The 17928-nt window shown below is 44.6% G+C and overlaps 1 protein-coding gene across 3 annotated transcripts in view; it reads left to right on the top strand.

The window, feature by feature from the left end:
• The window catches only part of LOC311009584 (voltage-gated inwardly rectifying potassium channel KCNH7-like), a 47195-nt gene that overhangs the window by 11685 nt on the left and 17582 nt on the right, over window positions 1–17928 (top strand). For all 3 annotated transcript variants that reach the window (XM_084003856.1, XM_084003857.1, XM_084003858.1), the window contains exons 3-5: window positions 6789–6944; window positions 10785–11240; window positions 14181–14395. In XM_084003856.1, coding sequence (XP_083859982.1) covers window positions 6789–6944; window positions 10785–11240; window positions 14181–14395 — 827 coding nt within the window. The remainder of the gene's footprint in view (window positions 1–6788; window positions 6945–10784; window positions 11241–14180; window positions 14396–17928) is intronic.

Raw genomic sequence — 17928 nt, 5'->3', positions numbered from 1 at the left:
CATTTTTGTCTTCGCCGTCTTGGATTGGAAATTCCCCACATCTATTATTATCTTAACTGATGTTATCTTGTTGTTGTATGTTTTAAAATGTCTATTTGTTATATGTTAGTCTTAATTCTCGTGTCATGTTTTGCTGCAAAACACTTGAATGCAAAACACTTTCAGGTTCAAAATTATTATTATTATATCTGATGTTCTGTAATTCATTAGAACAATAAGAAAAAGTCGTTATATAACATTTTCCTTGAATGTAGTCCACATTTGAGAGAGAGAGAGTCAAAAGACTGAGGACATTATTTGTGCCTGGCTTTGTTTTCTGTTGATTGATTAAGGCGGCGCTGAGGTATCGAGTAGAGGTAACATATTGAGCTCTTAAGTTACGAAGGATTAAATTGCCTCGCTGCGGGAGCGATACCTTCTGGAGCTCGGGTGGAGAGTATGGATGGAAATGATTTTCAGTCACTTGCGGTAAAAGGGTGTTTTTGTTCCTCGTTTTGCTTTCATGTACGGCGTGTAGCTTGTTGACATTTTCATTGACAGGCCCAATGATGGAGAAATGTCTGTGTTGCAGCAGTTTGACATGTGACCTTTGGGTTATGGAACTCCCCAACAGTGTTGTAACCCCGCCTGCTACTTGTTGTTTCGCAAAAACAGCGTAGCAGTCATTGAGTCAGACATGCTGACACTCCAGTTGATTTGAGGACAATTAGCCGCCAAGACGCTCCCTGCTGAGCTTTCGACAGAGGCAGGGAGACGAGGAGGGAGATGTCACTGCAACCCCTCAAGCATTGTAGCACCAACCAACAGCTTCCTGCTGCTGGAGGCTCAGCTCGCATCAGTGTCACACACACACCTATGTAGTCACACACACCACGTCTATGAGGCCAAGGCTAAAAGCACACACTGCAATTTATAATGATTTTGACTGCGATACTCTTGGCAGCGGTTTCTCCAAATGAGGGCTATCAAGATTCCCATATGCCACGATCCCACAATCACTGTCAGACACAAACAGTCAGCAGATGTTAAACTGCGTGCGCTACCCTACCCCGCCCACCCACCCGCCCGCCCCCACCAGCACACCGAGCTGCAATGTCTTAATTATTGATAGCGGAAATAGAATCTAATGAAATTTCCAGCGTCGTGAAACTGGAAATCCTCTCACTGCAGGACCTGTGAGCACACACACACACACACGCACACTCACGCTCGATAGTTCCCGTTTCTTCAATATCTAGACATAACATTGAAACAAATATGGCGTTGCTGGGATGAAACAATGGAGCAGAGAAGTATCTGTTCAGATGTAATGAGTCCTCTCCTCTCCATCCAACTCTGTAATCTTACTGGTTTAAATGAGGTCACCAGGCACTGATTCCTGTAACTTTTCCAGCAACAAGATTTATGCTGCGTTCACACCGTGTGGATGTGTGTGTGTGCGTGTGTGTGTGTGTGTGTGTGTGTGTAGGTGTGTGGGGGCGTATTGGATAGCTCGGTGTAATGAAGGCCCAGCTCTGCGGGAACAGTTGGTCAGCGGTGTATCAGTCCAATATGAGAGTGTCCTCATCTGAACCTGAAGTCCAACAGTGGTGCCGCCGTAGAAATAAAGCAGCAGAAGAAGCACGGACATTCAGGGTGGTAGCAGGATGGTCAGGGCTGTGGCCATTTTTATGTGTACCGTTGCCATAGCGAGCGTTGTAGCGGCCCATGACGTAACGGTGCCTGACTTCCTGCTGCTCCAGAGAAGGACAACATACCTCGCTAACTAGGCAACCAGAGCTGCGTCCTCTCTCTTCCTGGTTAGCTGTGACATCACCCCACTGACGTGCGTCGTCACCATAGCGACTAACAACTATCTCCCATTTTCGGTTGCACACTGAAAACGGTTCTACTCCTATTCTTTGGGTGCTCCTTCCAAACCTCCAAGGTCACAGCAACCAAAAACAAGAAAGTCACCTTCCTTGTGTTTGTTTCTGGATGACATTTACCCACCCGTCTGCACGTATCACTGGGTTGATTCCCTGACTAATGTCTTTGCTCGGACATGCCGTGAGACATCCCGTCCAAATCAGACGGGCGTGCAGGTGACTTTGCCTCTCCCAGTGTTTGTTGATTCATCGCCGTGTGTTCAGGAGAGAGGACACTAAGCGATGCAGCTGAGAAAGCCTGAAAGAGTGTACAGTGATTTGGCATATTCCGTGCGTGCCACACTGTGCAGTCATCCTGCCGAGCCATCTGTGTAGCAGCAGATTAGCAGGTAGCCCTATTAATCCAGGTAGGCTGTGATGCGCCGGGGAGGAAATGAAGCCGAGTGGAAAATGCTTAAATCAATAAGAGCCACATTTCCGCTCCGGCTTAGGCCGAGTCACTTGACTTTGACACACCAGGCCGACGCAACAATGCAGCAGGCTTATCAGGCCTCTGATGATTGGCATCTCTGTGTCCATCAGCTCACTTCCACCGTGCCAAACTTTGAGCTAGCCAACCGCCTGTCCGATTCGACGGATTAGAGACCAGAAAAGGACAGATTCTCAGATGCACTCTGCAAAGGAGAGAGTATTTAAAGCCTATTTTTTTTTCTCCCACAGAGGATGTAACCTGATGTTTCATTCGAGGATGTTTTGTTGTGCAGCTCGCTATAAATATTCACTAAAGCGGCTTTGGTTCCTTTGAAAGGTGCATTCTGTCATTACACAGCAGCGTGTAAAACCAGCTCCACCGCCTGCTTATTAGATTTAGTTGGACAGAGAACATTCTGCTAATTAATGCTCCCTGCAGGCTGTGTGTGAGCGGCTGTGTGTGCTGGACTCATTACTGTTTGTGTCTCTCTACACCGGCGCGCGACTGCAAATGTTATTTCTGCTCGTGTGTAAGTGTGTGTGTGTTTGGCCGCTGAGGCAGGACAGACATTTGCATGGGATCTGTTTGATCTATCAACTTAAAACACATCAGGTGGCCTTCCTGCAGCGAAGCTGGGCAGCTATCTCATTTCTCAGGGAGGGAGATGCGGGGAGAGAGAGCGTGAGCTGAAGGGAGGACTAGAGGGGGGGAAGGCAATAGAGAAAGAAATCAAACAGGGTAGATTTTAATAACGGTGAGCGAGGAAGACGGACAGGGAGAGAAGGCGAGTAAACAAGTAATACTTAATCATTCTTATTTAACCTTTGTTTCACCAGTATTTTTTTTTCTCTCCGTTGTGCCTCATTAGGCACTTGATTATGTATGTCTTTGAGCGTAATGGAAAAAAGAAATGAGTACTCTCGTGCAGCACATGATTTAAAGCACAAATAATCACATGTGTACTGTTTGCTGTCCTGTTTTCAAGACCCCACCACAGGCAATAGGCCCTTTTCACAGCAGCCATTTTGGCATCACACAGGATTAATCAATGCAATTTATTATGGTCCCATTCTGTGAAGTGTATCTCAGTCAGCGAAGTGAAGCTGGATACTCTGGAAATGCCGTTCTTAGGCCATTTCATACACGTTAAACGAAGAACATCATTTAAAATGACGGTAATTCAGGAAATCCAATTTAAATATTTTATTTGAATAGCCTATAGGCTTATTTATTAGCCAAGAAAATACCTAGACTCAGACACACACGTTTCCTCTCTCTTTCAAATTCACATTGTTCTGAAACAATGTGACATGACAAAAAGCAGCGCATGCAAAACACTGATTATGATGGACGAAAAAACCCCAGTAATGTGCCAAATGGAACTTCACAACCTAATTAGTGGAATACTTTTGGGGAATGACATTCCCCACGTCTACCCATCATCTCATTCTTCCGTTGCCTAAACAAGTCTGACCATTATGCTTTCTAGAACATAATACTTAGCTCCTATGAATTATAAATGCAGATGGTTTCCAAGCGGCTTATTTTTAGAGCTTGCATACAGATTGCTTCACAAAGCTGGGGTTACGTCCCCTCCCGAGGTTGCAGAGGTTAAACGAAGCACGTGTTTTTCATTCACCTTTATGGTCACAATCTTGGATTTTTTGCAACCCGCGTCCAGCAGAAAGAATGCAAGTTTCAGGCACTTTTCATAACTGGAACTTATATTATTACACGAAACAGGCTGACAAAGACTCCATCTTTGTTTTGATCAACTTCCTGCCAATCCTGAATAAACTCTCATGGACTGAAACAGCAATTGTTACCAAAAGGTTGAACTTTTATTTGCAATATTAATAGTTTTGCTGATAAAAGATTCAGCCTGCATGAGAAAACTGTCAATATTAGACAGGAGTGTTGCTGCATTTGATTGAGTAATTCAAGCGTAGCATTTTGTTGCAAAAAAAGCCATTTTGAAAATTGTTGCGAGCAAGCGTGTCAGCAATCGCAAAACAAAACTGTAATCTGATGATTATTTTGGTCTTCAAAACAAAACTAAAGAAGATCAGTGTTTGCCGAAGAAGCCCATGACGTCTCCACAACTCAAAGATATCCAGTTTACTGTCATAGAGGAGTGAAGAAGTCAGATTAATAATAGTGGAAGTGCCTTTTTAAATTCCTATTTAGCTCTTGAGCACTCTCTTGTTTCCATGGAGACAGACAAACAAAAGTGATGCATCAGGCTTTCACATAACAGGACGTTCGTCACTGTCGTTGCTGCTAGTTGTGGAGATATAAACACCTTCATGCTTTTACGGCAGCGGGTTGCGTGGGAGGAGCTGATGTAAAAGGGGTTTCTTTTATTTATGGCTTATGACGTGAGAGGTAGTTACGGCTGTCTTATTAAAATAAAAAATGTAAATGGCAGGTCATAATAAATTCAGATTTTTACAACCCATGTCCTTCAAAATGACCGAGACTGAGAAAGCAACCAGCAGTCCCAGTATGGCTTCCCTTCTCCCCACAGAATCAGGAGTCCCCCATACATAAATCAAACCCCACTCCAGTGAAGCCCTTGCTTTATAATATTGCTGCAACAGGAGTTAGGCTGACACTTTTTATGGCACTCGCATCCATAATTCATTATTACATACTTATAATTGGGGATGCACTGGTCCGACTTTTCCAGGCCCGATACGGATCCCTGGTCTTAGGGTATACTTGTTTCCTATAGCTCCAGCACCTCCCAGTTATTATTGCGGGTCCCATCTTATTGCAGGGATCATGGTGCCTTATAATTGCCTTAGTTGTAATACATTATAGCTTTTTTCTAATGCCGTATAATCAATACTGACTAAGATAAATTATAATACACTATGATCCTTGCAAAAAACAACAAGTCACTGTCAAAGAGTGGCCATTAATTCTGCATTATTGTGCTTATAACTATAATTATACATTGGTGCTAGCAGATTATAATGCATTATCATAGTTTGTAAGTATGTTTCTAGATGAAAGGGCTACCAGATTTTAAAACCCGGCAGCACAATCTGAGAAAATGGCCGCTATTCTGCAATTATTGGAGTCTGCGTGTGGGCGTTCATATTTCAAGTACGCACACATTTTGTGAGCAGAGTCAGAGTTGTGTCTCTGTGTTCCCCCCCCTAAAAAGAAACGCCGAAGGTTGGGTGCCTGCTGGGCGAGCTATAAATAGCCTCTTGGTGACAGCAGGACTAAGAGCCTAATGTGAGGGTGAGCATCTTCCAGAGACGTCCACGTTCATTATTTATATCTTCATATACATGTCGTTTTCTACACCAGTAATCCTCATCACGGCTTCATCGACGCTGGCAGCCGCAGATACCCATCCAAGTCAGGCAACCCTGAAATATATCTGAACGGCCGTCTTTGTCTGAATGATAATATTCCCTTTGAAGCTAATAAAAAGGCGAACCATCTCCGTTTCATCTCTTCTTCTTGTCTGCTGTTTTGATCAATTAGGAGCTGTTAGACATGAGACGTTCGCAGCAAGTGGGGGTCACATTAAATTTACCTCCCACTGTGGAGCCATCGCTATCTGGAATAATTGGGCTTGAAGAACTGAGAGCAATTTGCCCATCAGATTGAGAACCCTTTAATACCCTTCCCCCCCCACCAATTTCAGTGCATATATGCAGGTTTTTTAAACAGACTTCATTCCCATCGGCAGTAGAAGATGTTGCTTTGAGGAGAGCGTATAACTGCTGTAATAACCAGAGTTAATGCTTGTTGGAACAGTACACTAACAAAGATGGTTTTGATGAGTTTTGTTCAATGAAGCATCGTTTTTACATAATAAATGGATGTTTTCCGACTGGAGTCTGGTGGCTTTGATGGGAGCATAGTAATTGTATGTTTTGTGCATTAGTAAATTATAATAATTGTCCAAATCCCTGTTGATTTTAATTATTACATATTCAGTATTCACGCCTCACAAAGCATTACACTGAAAAAGGGTAATTTGTTTGGGGAATGAATGACAAAAGCCAGATGTTGGCGAGTGCGAGTGGGTGTTAGCGATAGGAAGGACTACTGCTTGTTGTGTTTTGAGGAAATGAATGAATTGTTATCCGTGTTACACAGTGAGTTTGGACGTAATTGGTTGTGGCGTTAATGCGAACACGAAGTGAGTAGATGTTTTCGCCTCTCGGTGGACCTCTTGACCTTTTCACCCTCATTCCTCTGCGAGGCCTTTCCGCACACACACAGCTTTATCTGGAATGAGATGCTTGAATGTCAGAGTGTTAATGGAAAGCTCCAGGGTCACGACTGTGCTGTATCCTGGAAACTGTTCTGTTACTCGTCTTTGATACGTTTTTTTGCAAAGACTTCACTTTTGGATTGACGGATTTTATGAGCCCATAAAATGTTTATGACCCATTTGTAACCTTGGTTTTCCTGTCGGTCAGGTACAAACTTCCTGTGCGCCACCCACATCATCCCCGTGAAGAACGAGGAGGGCGTGGTCATGATGTTCATCCTTAACTTCGATTACATCCTGGATGAAGGCAGCAGCGACTCGCTAGAGAGACTCAACCACACCTCGCCATCCAAAGCTGACCAACGTGAGTATAGAGAGCTACTGTCTTAGAATCTCAAGGGTGATATGACAGACCATTAGCCACCACCACCACCAGACACTGGTGCTGATGGTCCCGCAGATAAAATGATGAATCTGCAGAGACTGGGCGGTGAGGGGGAGGATCGCGAGTAACGGCAGCGTGAATGACTAGAGGCAGCCAGACGCTCATATTTAAAACGAGTCGGCAGCCAGATGACAACGTAGGTGTGTCTCTGTTGGATGGATGAGACCAGCTGGTGATGCAACCGGCAGCGCCAGACAATAACGGCGTGAGTAGGGCGTATGAAAAATAATCGTATGTGTGATTCATGGTAGAATTCAAACATAATTCGTGCATATTTTTTCTGAAATAAAGTCCCATGGGGAACACCGAGGGATTTAGCCTCGGTAGAAGCTTTCACTCCCTATTCAATAGCCTTGTTGGTGTCCTGCTGTAAACAACAACTATTGTGGAACATTCCTCTTCTCACATGTGCTGCATGTGAAGAAAGAAGTTATCACCGGATAGGACCGGAACAGCAAGGGGTTGACCTTTTTAACTGTGACCTTTCCACACATCCACACCAATTTGTGCCTTTTATAACATGACCCTAATAGATGCTATATGGATACAGTTGTAGCACAGTGTTTGAACCCAGAGCATCCTGCTCCCTTGGCATGTTGACACCGGCATTTAGCAGAGACACTGATGTGTTGGCCTGCCATCATCTCAAACGCCTGCCCCAATTATAGCTCGTAGCCTGCCGGGACGGCCCGACGCACCCCTGGATCAGCGCTGGAGAGCCCTCTTCCCGGAGCTGTCGGTGTAATCGTGTAGAATGCCATCCCCCTGCGGAGCTCTCCCGACGTCTTCTTGATATCGCCTCTCTTTCTCCACTTTCTCCCCGTGACATAAAACGTGGCAGCGTGGAGGAGCAGAGGTCACCTCTACATGACTTTAATTGGATGAGGCCTTCAGCAGGCCGCGCCGCCTCATGGGGGCTGACGGGGGGATGTGGTGAAAAGGATGCATGCGTTGAGGATATAAGCAAGCATCGTCCACATTTGCACACTCAGACAGCATGAGTGAACATTTAAGCTTCACTTAGACAAGATAGATCCTTTTAAAATGGAGTTTTAGGATCAAATATATGCAGATCGATTTGTTATCATTATCAAAGTCTGAGAAACAGATGATACAAAGCCGTCTTTCTTTGGTTTGTCGTTCCCTTTCTACGTCTCTGAATCGTGCTCCCGTACAGGAAGACATTTCACTCCCCGACACGGAGATCTGAGGGCCCAATTAATATTCAATGCAAATATTACTAACTGGTATCATAGCAACAGGGGCCAGCGTACGTCCGTTTGGTTGTGTGAAACCGCCGGTGAGTTTTGAGTGCCGGAGAGGCGGTGAGACATAAAACCAGCTAACAGCACTCAGAGGGTTCAACCCTTCCAATATCACATTTAAATCTCGCTACGTACAAACAATGTTGTTGGCGCACACCTTGAATGCGTGACTGAGTTATGAGCTAATTAAAAGATGATTAGAAACACAGCTCCGAGCTCGTGAGCGCCCGTGAGTTACCATTCATATTTCTGTTGCGAAGGTGTCGTTTCGACAGAAGTGAAATGCTGGAGCCTGCTCGATTTAATTTGGACAAACCTGTCAGTGAAGCGTTGCGGTGGTGTGATGTGGAGACCGTTTTCCTTTTTAGGGGGGGGGGGAGTATTTGAGACGGTCTCACTAAACAGCGTTTTTGATGTGTTTTCGCTGACTTTTGAATACAAATTGGGTACGCTGGTTTTCAGAATGATGAATCAGATGGTGTTTTTTTTAATCAGCAGGCTTCAGCGCCGAGCTCAGATGAAACGACACGTTGCTGGTGATTCTTTAGCAGAAACCAGAACGCTAATTCAACTTGCTTCATTAAGATGAACGGCTTGTTTAGTCCTGCTGGGCTGTTGATTTGAGCACCCGCTCTGACTCAGCAATCATCCATGGTAGAACGCATCCGAGCAAAGAGCAGGTTCAGGGTATTGAATTATGTTAATGATCATTTTTCCAGTCCGACACACAGGCCAGGTGCCAGGAAAATTAGTTTCTTGAAATAAAACTTGTGATAATTCATGCACTAGCCTCAGAAATGATAAATACAAACAACAGCATGGGGCAGTTATTGATCTGGCAGAGTGCTAAATATATATTTCTATTTGAACAATTCTGTCAAAACTGTCAAAATCAGTAGTAAGAGGTACGTAGAAACAGCTCTGTCTTTACATCCACCAAAAGCAAACCCACTAAGAAACTATGTAGACATATTAGATGACTATCTATGTATTGAGCTAATTAGTAAAATAAAAAACAATACTTGGGTCTTAATGGTGAGTAGAGAGCCCATAGTTGTGAGACTACGTTGTTCATAAACAATGTGCATGGTGGGTAAATGTCAAGCTGCATCTCAGTGAGTGGAGCCAATATAGTTAGGCTCACTTTTGAGTAAAACACAGATGCAATCCAGGCTTTTAATCACACAAACATAATTTCCGACGTCCTCAGCGTCTGGCTGGAGACATAATTTAAACAAACTACGCTGACCTAAGACGACACGGAACATTGTGTCTAAAATTACTTTCCTCCTCTCCGGCTCCGGCTCCGTCACCCCGAGCAATGAGATGCATGCCGCTCCTTTCCGGGCCTCAATCTCGTTTACCACCCATTGTGCCTCTGAATACATCCTTAGCTGGTCCACTCTGCAGATATTGAATGTCAAATGCAATGTGCAGCGGTTTGCTCCAGCAAATGAACAAAGGCGACACTGTGATGACGTGTGTTCGTGGTTTTTAATTCAGTAATAAATGCACGTTGTGTTTTTCTTTCCACTGCTTTTTTGTAAAGGTTAGTAATAATAACTATAATCATATAATAATAATTAAATAATTGTGTAGTAAAAGCAGGACAAAAGACTATATAACAAGAGAAATGTCTGTAAACATGCTTTAAAATTCCATTTTCATGGCAGTAAGATGGCACGCGGATATGTACGGCATATGTTCAGGCGACTAAATCATTCAGAACATGCAGGCTGCCACTTGTGGTCCATATGTGAAATCCTGTGAGTGTGAATGTCTCTGTCATGATATTTTTAGATTCAGCTAAATGTGGCTGTTTGTGAACAGTGTGTGGGCTTTAATTTACAACAAACTTAACTGTGTTCTTACTTTTCCCCTCAGAACGACCTACTGTCATGGCAGCAGCACCCACTTTGTGTTGCACTCTCCTTCATCTCCACAGGAGCCATCACTCATTAAAACCCTGCACACATCCCTTTTATGGCGCTAACTCCTCGCCGCACTACTGCCATTATAATATTTCACCAAATGTCCTCCTCCATGAATATTTGAAGGAAATCGAACATTGAACTAGTGCCTGAGGCAGAATGGACATTAGTTTTGATCTGCCGGGGTCTTTTTAAGATCTTTTTAAGCAGGCATACTTTAGGCTGCAAGTAAGATCGGCTACTGACACAGCGGGAAAACGGAGCATGAGGTCGGAGGGGGTCGATCGCACTGGCTCATTAAAAACTACCACACAATGGGTTTCTATGCTGTCAACTAACAATAACTCACAATAAATCACGATAAGTGCGTGATGAAGCTATCTGCTGCCTTAGACATGTTTTTATGTGATATTTATTGCCTCCAGTGTAATTGGTCACCCTAAACGTCAATGCTGAAGTGCCTTAAACTTGCAATCTCTCTTCTGGCCATCAGGGGGCGTAAAAAAAAACTTTGCCTGGAATAATAACCGTGATCTCATAGTCATTGCTCTTCCTTCTGCCAGGGAAAGGGAGATTCTTCCGCTTCCGTTTCCCGGCCATACCTCTCCTGGGCATCAGCAAGCAGTCCCTGCCCCAGGAAGACCCCGACGCCGTCATGGTGGACTCCCCTCGCCACAGCGACGGCTCGGTGGCGACGCGCGACTACCAACTTCCCACCACCCGCGAGAGCTGCAGTCCCTCCTACGCCAATGACACCCGCGCCCTCATTGGCCCCAGCCACTGCTCCACCCCCGTGTCGGGGCCTTTGGACCACTCGTCGCCCAAGGGCCCCTGGGATCGGACGTCCCAACACCAGAGCAAGGAGAACACGGTCATTGCAGCTCCGTCAATCCCGGGCCTCACTCCAACCGCCTCCAGAGAGAGTGTGTGCAGCATTCGCAGGGCCTCCTCCGTGCACGACATCGAGGGCTTGCGGTCCAACTCCAAGATGGCGTTCAGGGACAGACACGCCAGTGAAGGTAGGAATCTCCTGCTCTACTGCCCTCAGTGTCAAATACTGAACCAGTCTTTATGCACTGTATGTCTCACGTTTTTGTGTAGTTTGATATTTAAAGGCTGTTTTTTGATCATTTTAGAAACGTGTCTCCTACCACCACTGAGGAGAATCAGTAATACCCAACATTTAACCAGGACTCACTTGAAAATAACCAGAAGCAGCCTGAAAATGATTGGCCAGTTTGAGGGGCGGGACTTACAAGTGTGATGAAGCCTCCTGTCAGGGTTGTCAGATCTATTGTTTCAGGATGTGCATGTTGGTAAATTAAGTCAAACGCACTAAATATTTAGTTGCTTCATACAAAAGAAAGCAGCCCAACCTCCACTACACACACACCCTAACCATATAAGTGGTTTAACTTTTAAAATGAGAGGGCGGTGTTGGTTTAAAAAGTTGGTTCAAACTGTTCTAACAAAAGCAATATTTTAGCACGACGTGGTCGATACCAATATTTTGTATTTTACGTTCAGGGACTGTATAAACTCACTGTGGTCCCAAAATAGCAGACTGGAGATGTGGCATCTCTTAATCAGCATTATAGTGTGTCACCATCTACACTCTGTGCTATTGATCTTCCCTTGAGCCTCATTAGCCTTTTGGCCCTCATTTGGATGAGGGTAAAAGTGCCCCAGACTGCCCGTTTTCCTCCAGGCCAATCAGTCTCCCCCATCCCCTTATCTCCAATCCTCATTCAAATGGCTCCCAGTGGCTGACACGGTAATAAGTCTACTTCACAGTAATGAATTGTTCGCGGGGACAGTAGCGGGGCTTTGATGGCGGCCCCCATTAGTCATCGTAGAAGCACCAAAAATTCCTCTCTCACCTCCCCTCTTTCTTTCTATCTCGCCGCGTCGCTGCCACCGCAGACAATGGGCGCAACATTAAAGGTAACTAACAGCAACCTGCTGCATCTTGAGCTTGTATTGGATAAATTATCCTGCACAAAACCTGCTTGCTGCATGAGTTTCTCTCCCCCCCCCCCCCTAACATGAGCGAAGGTTTACGTTGAATGCAAATGGACTGTGTTTGTAAATGCTTGTGCCGGAGCCTCGAAAACACTGGCACAGCACTAAATGACTCAGTCTCAGTGCATATGACCCGCTGATCCCAAGCCAGTCCCCCAGGGGAAGGCTCGGTTAGAGGAAGGAAAAAAAAACCCAAACACTGACCTCTGCACGCGCTCGCATGAAGACACACAGTCCATCATCTCTCTTGTTCATTGAATAAAATCAATCAACCTTCATAAGATAACTCCCACTGTCTCTAACCTCTATCTTCTGTGCAACCTCTGCTTCCTCGATGCCGTGATGAATGAAAAGTGACTGTGTGCTCAACCTCGTAATCATTGAGGATGTAAAGGACTTGTAGCGGTGCTGATGCAGCATGCAACGTTATCTTGCTGACACGGATTATGACTCGATGCATTAATGTTTACTTGTGTTCAGGATCAAATTCCCCAAAACTAAGTACAACTGGCCGATGTAGATGAAAAGATCCTTCTGCAAGTAGAGAAGGTTGTCGTAGTATCCATTTCCTGATGAATGCTATAATGTGATATTTCTAAGTGATGATGTTTGCACCCTGCGATCCAACGACCCCTCCATGCTCCCACTCTCCCCTTTACCCCCTATTTCTTCTCTCTCCTGGTTTGCTAGTGTCTCGCTCCTGGATGGCTGGGGGTATGGCTTCAGCTTTTGTTTAATTTTGTTTTTTTTTAAGTTATTTTTCATGACTGCAATGATGTGTCCTTCCTGTGGCATGTATTGAAGCTGTGCATGCAATCCCTCATCCTCAGCTGTCCGTTTCCCTGTCCTCGACTCTCAATCACCGTACTGTACTCTGTGAAAAGGGGGGGAAACGGTGCAACCTTCCTCCGCTGGCTCACAGGGCTGAATCAGCGACCCTCTCTTTTTCACTTTTTATCACTCTCATTGGAGACGTGTCGGTGTGTGTGTGTGGTGCTGTCGCATATTGTTGCAGTGCTTTCACGAGAAGGCGGGGAGTTGATTTCGGACCGTTTTTTATTATGCAGTGTGAACTTGTAGAGAACATTGTGTCGTATGAGGAGGGGATATTGAGTTAACTCTAGGATTGGGTACCGTACACCTTTTGTTGGGTACTTAACTCTTTCTGTAGTCACAGGAATTTCATTTCAGTTGTAAAAAGCACATTAAATAACCCTAAACCGTCACTTCAACCTCACTGTGCCAGTCTGTCACATGGTGTGACTCACATGTGAGACGTATTGCATCGCTTTGCATTTCATATTAGGAATACAGATGTGGACAGGGCAAGAAAGATGAATACATACACAAATGTTTTCCAGCGTTTACTAACTCTTGTAGAAGACATAAAAGCACATCATTTGTCTTCCATATCGCATGCAAAATAACAGTATTTTAATACTTAAATTACTTTTAATACTATGATCTGTGCAGTGCTGAGTAGTTGTCTGAAAAACAGCTGTAAAATGTATACTATCAGTTCCCTGTAATTCCAACTTAATTGAGTTCAGAGTTCGGTACCCAACCCGTGTTAACTCAACACCCGTCATCCGGATCGATGTTTGACTAACTGTGTGAAGTTCTTTGATCGTTTGCATTGAATCATCCTTTTCTTTCACCAACAGTGTTCTTCATTAACTTTTAATGAGAAACCTTGAAAGGCCCGTTCACCCTCGAGTGCTCGTTCAGACGGTGTGGAGTTTATATTTCAGCATCTGTTGTATCCTCCGTGTTGTGTTGCTCACTACCCCATGTCACGGCAATCACAAGAGAACTAGAGCGCTCTCTGATGTCCACGATCCACAATATCTAGATCAATAATAGGCCAACCATGGCACAAGATGTGGCAGCTTTTACAGACTATATCTCTCCCCCCTCCCTGTCGCCTTCTCTTTCAGGGCCGCTGAGCCAGATCAAATCCAGCCTGCTCGGCTCCACCTCCGACTCCCACCTCAACAGGTACAGCACCATCAACAAGATTCCCCTCATTACGCTCAACTTCTCCGACGTCAACAACGAGAAGAAGTGCCCCTCCCCTCCATCCTCTGAGAAAACCATCATCGCCCCGAAGGTCAAAGACCGCACGCACAACGTCACCGACAAGGTCACGCAGGTGAGTTTACCCGGTTTAATGTGGGCTGGTTTCACTGCCGTGGGTCTGGGGTTTGTATTTTGATGAAAAAATGTGCTTTGTGTTTGATGAGAACGCACCTTTTCTTGGTGAAATCACCACTTAACGGAAGAAAAGGCCAGATTTGAATTGAGAAGCAGCTCAGGAGCAGAGATAACTCCCTTTGGGAATAAACTTTAGGCTTCTACAGTCTGGAGAAAAGCTATTAACACACTAAATGAAGGGAACACGCCGAAAAGCATAACCGGTCCTCTTTAATTTCCCACATTTGGTCTATTAAATTATTTTCTTTGCGAGTGACCCGGCTGGCAGGCTTGAGAGTCACTAGTGGAATAGAAAGTTTTATCCACCAATTTGCAAGATATGCAGCAACGGTCTAGGCCTGTAAAAGAGGTCAACTAAACAGAACTAAACTATAACAACCTCGTATATAATGATTTGTGGATCTGATTGGTTGTCCCTCCAGCAGCAGCGGCGGCTCCTCGCCACTGCAAACTCATGAAGAAATTATCAGGAAAGATTGCTGATATTTTCATCTTCTGTCACACAGTTCAGGGGTTATTATTAACAGAAAACAATTAAGCATGTTGAGTTTATTAATAATTCCTACCTTCCTTTGTTGACTGTCTCGAGGTTGCACAGACTGGAGTGGGGAGACATTGGAATTCAATACGAATGGTCGTTGTAATATTATTTACTATCATCACAGATGGAGTGAGCGGGCGGTGAAGTCAGCGTTAGTATCCAGCAGCATCCCGCCCCTCCCACCCCCACCTGCCCCGCGTGCCTCAGGGTGATTAGTTGTAACTCAAGGGGTTTGATACGTAAAACGCCAGAGGTGTCACTTGTGTCACGTAACCGGGGATCCTCTTACCGCTGTCAGACAGCGTCCACAGCTCAGGATATGATTCTAGAGTTACTGACGGGGTTGGAACGTCATTCTTACCATCCCTGCCGGGCCGGAGAGGCTGCTCCTGCAGCACAGCCTGATGGAAATATAAAGTGTTTCTAACATGTTCCTGTAGCATCCCAAGTATGAATAGGTCCTCTTTAATGTGTCCCCTGATGTAGGGCCGAGGCTGGCCCGGAGTCCGATTAGGTCTCAGATTAGCATTTTATCCATTAAGGGTGTAATGGATAGAGAGTACAGAGATTGACCCCTCCTCTCTCTCAACTTCAGCTGAAGGCGAGAGCAGGCTGACCTCTACAACCAGCAATAAAGTTATTAAGCAGCAGAGGCTTGTTAATGTGCTTTTAATGGGATTAGGTAACATGTGGCACACTAGAGGAGGTGAAAACCAGCTGCTGTGTAACTTCTGCTGTGTTTGCGCCTTCTATGACTGAGCACATGGTGTGTCATTTCTAGGTTTTGCATATACTGCATGCTGCGGAGCATTCAAATAATCACAGTAGCAAATGGATAAATAAGCCCTGTAGGGGGCTGCGACTTATTCCCATCCTCCACAGTTTAGAGCTGTAAACGGTTCTCCAGACTGTGAGGAACACAAAGCAACAGCTGATGCCTTGAATCCAGACTCCTAGCTACCACAGGCATTTCATTTTTTTTTCTCGCCAACATCCTGAAAAAATCATTTCAACTTCTCGGAAGTCGGTGTAAACCATCAATAATTGAAAATGTCATCTTCTGAGGATTTCATTCAACCTTACAGCGGCCTCCAAGGATGTGCCCCCCCAGACCGTCACGGACTCGCCACCAAACCGGTCATGCTGGATGAGGTTACAGGCAGAATAACTTTCACCATCTCCAGACTCCTTCATGCTGCTGTTTTTCAGAATGGGGTGGATTGATGGGTGCTAGGCTATGCTAACATTGTTGCTGCTTCATTTGCACTCCAAATAACGTAATCTAGACATATATACGGCAGCGACCTTGTTGTTTTCCACCATAGACGGTCTCTGGTTTCTCCACATAGTCAGATCTGGTTTCTGGACTAATCTCAGCGCTGATAGTCACGCAAATGTATCGCTCCAGTTTGAATATTTCATCTATTTGCATCTTTGCATCATCTTTGGATGCAGCGGCTCAGCGCAGAATTACCCGTTGCGTTGTGTGTGAGCACACCATTAGTTATGTCATAAAATAATAAGGCCTTTCAGTAGTTTCAGATTGTGTTGTCAGCTGCATGACAAGACCTATTGCAACCTCTTATCTGTTAGTTAAATGGCTCTGCTGCATTATTGTATGACAGGATCACATACGTGCATCGTATGTAACGTTGGAAGCCACGTGATGAGCCCTGAAACATGAAACTACACTCTGCTCTTATGAATAATAGCCCAGCCCTCACAGTGCAGACCAAAAACAAGGCTAATGCTCATTTGCATACGGTTTGATGGCGAGCCAAACGCACAACAAGCCTTCCTTCATCCCACAAGAGAGAGTTAATTTGCGCCAAGTGCACATTCCTATAGTAGGGAGGGTAAATAATTAAAAGGGGATGTTTTATTTAGAAACAGCCGGCTGCAACACGTTAATCCGGGACTGTCAACCACTCAGTCCACTCCTCCCGGGCTTCCCAGCAGGCCGAGGGGTGAAGTGTCCGCAGCAGTTCACCATCTTGTTTGTGTTTGCGTCGCTTTTGTTCATAAATGGTGTTGAATAGAATAGAATGCCTTTATTGTCATTGCACGTTTTACTACGAGCTTTGCTGGTTGTCTCCAAAACGTTCAGTCATACACGTATTTTATAAATAATAGAAATAGGCAAAGAATCGATGCATGTGTGTTATTTGTTATGTTTTGATGTTGCATTTAACTTTGTGTGTTTTTATGTGGTGAAATGCAGTGATGGGAAGTAATCTCTGATGTACAAATACTTCCTTACTTTTCAGTTAGCTTGCAAAAACTTTTAGTGAGTCGTGAAGTTAAATCCGTACTTCTATTCTTTATGTATTTGATGTATGTTTCTTGATCATTTCTATGACTCACTGAGTGCTGACCGTAATGAAACAAGCATTCAGAATAGTTGTGGCTTTTAATGAAGCCGCGCGCTGATGAATAATAAACACACTTTTGGTTTCTGATCGATTCCAAAGGTTATCCCATGAGAGTGTTTGACCCTCCGCATCAGACAGAGGGCAGCACTTTCTAATAACCAATTAAATTATTAATGCTTCAGCCTTTTTTTGTGCTATGCATCATCATTCTGTCCCTTAGTGGTCTCTTCTCGGTCACAGAGGTTGTGGAGGTGAACAGCTGGGTTCATGCAATAAGAGATGGCTGTAAAATAATGTTCTTTTCTATCTCATACCCCCTTCTCCCTGAACTTTGGAATGTTTATTCATTAGGAATGTTGTCATATTCTAAATAATACTGGAATATGAGCATAGGTTGTTGTTGATGTTGCATAGTTCTCATTATTAGACTAGAAATGTTCTTTTTCTTCCTTTTTGTAACACATGAATGATTTATTTGGGGGGGGGGGGGGTAATTCATGCCTGGGGCAATCTGCTCATGCAGGCTTTGGAGATTATTCGTACAGTATATACAGGCGT

The sequence above is a fragment of the Eutrigla gurnardus genome (genome assembly GCF_963514095.1).
Source record: "Eutrigla gurnardus genome assembly, chromosome: 24".
NCBI lineage: Eukaryota > Metazoa > Chordata > Actinopteri > Perciformes > Triglidae > Eutrigla > Eutrigla gurnardus.
Note: the sequence above shows the minus strand (reverse complement) of the source record. Positions and strands in the feature narration are given on the sequence as shown.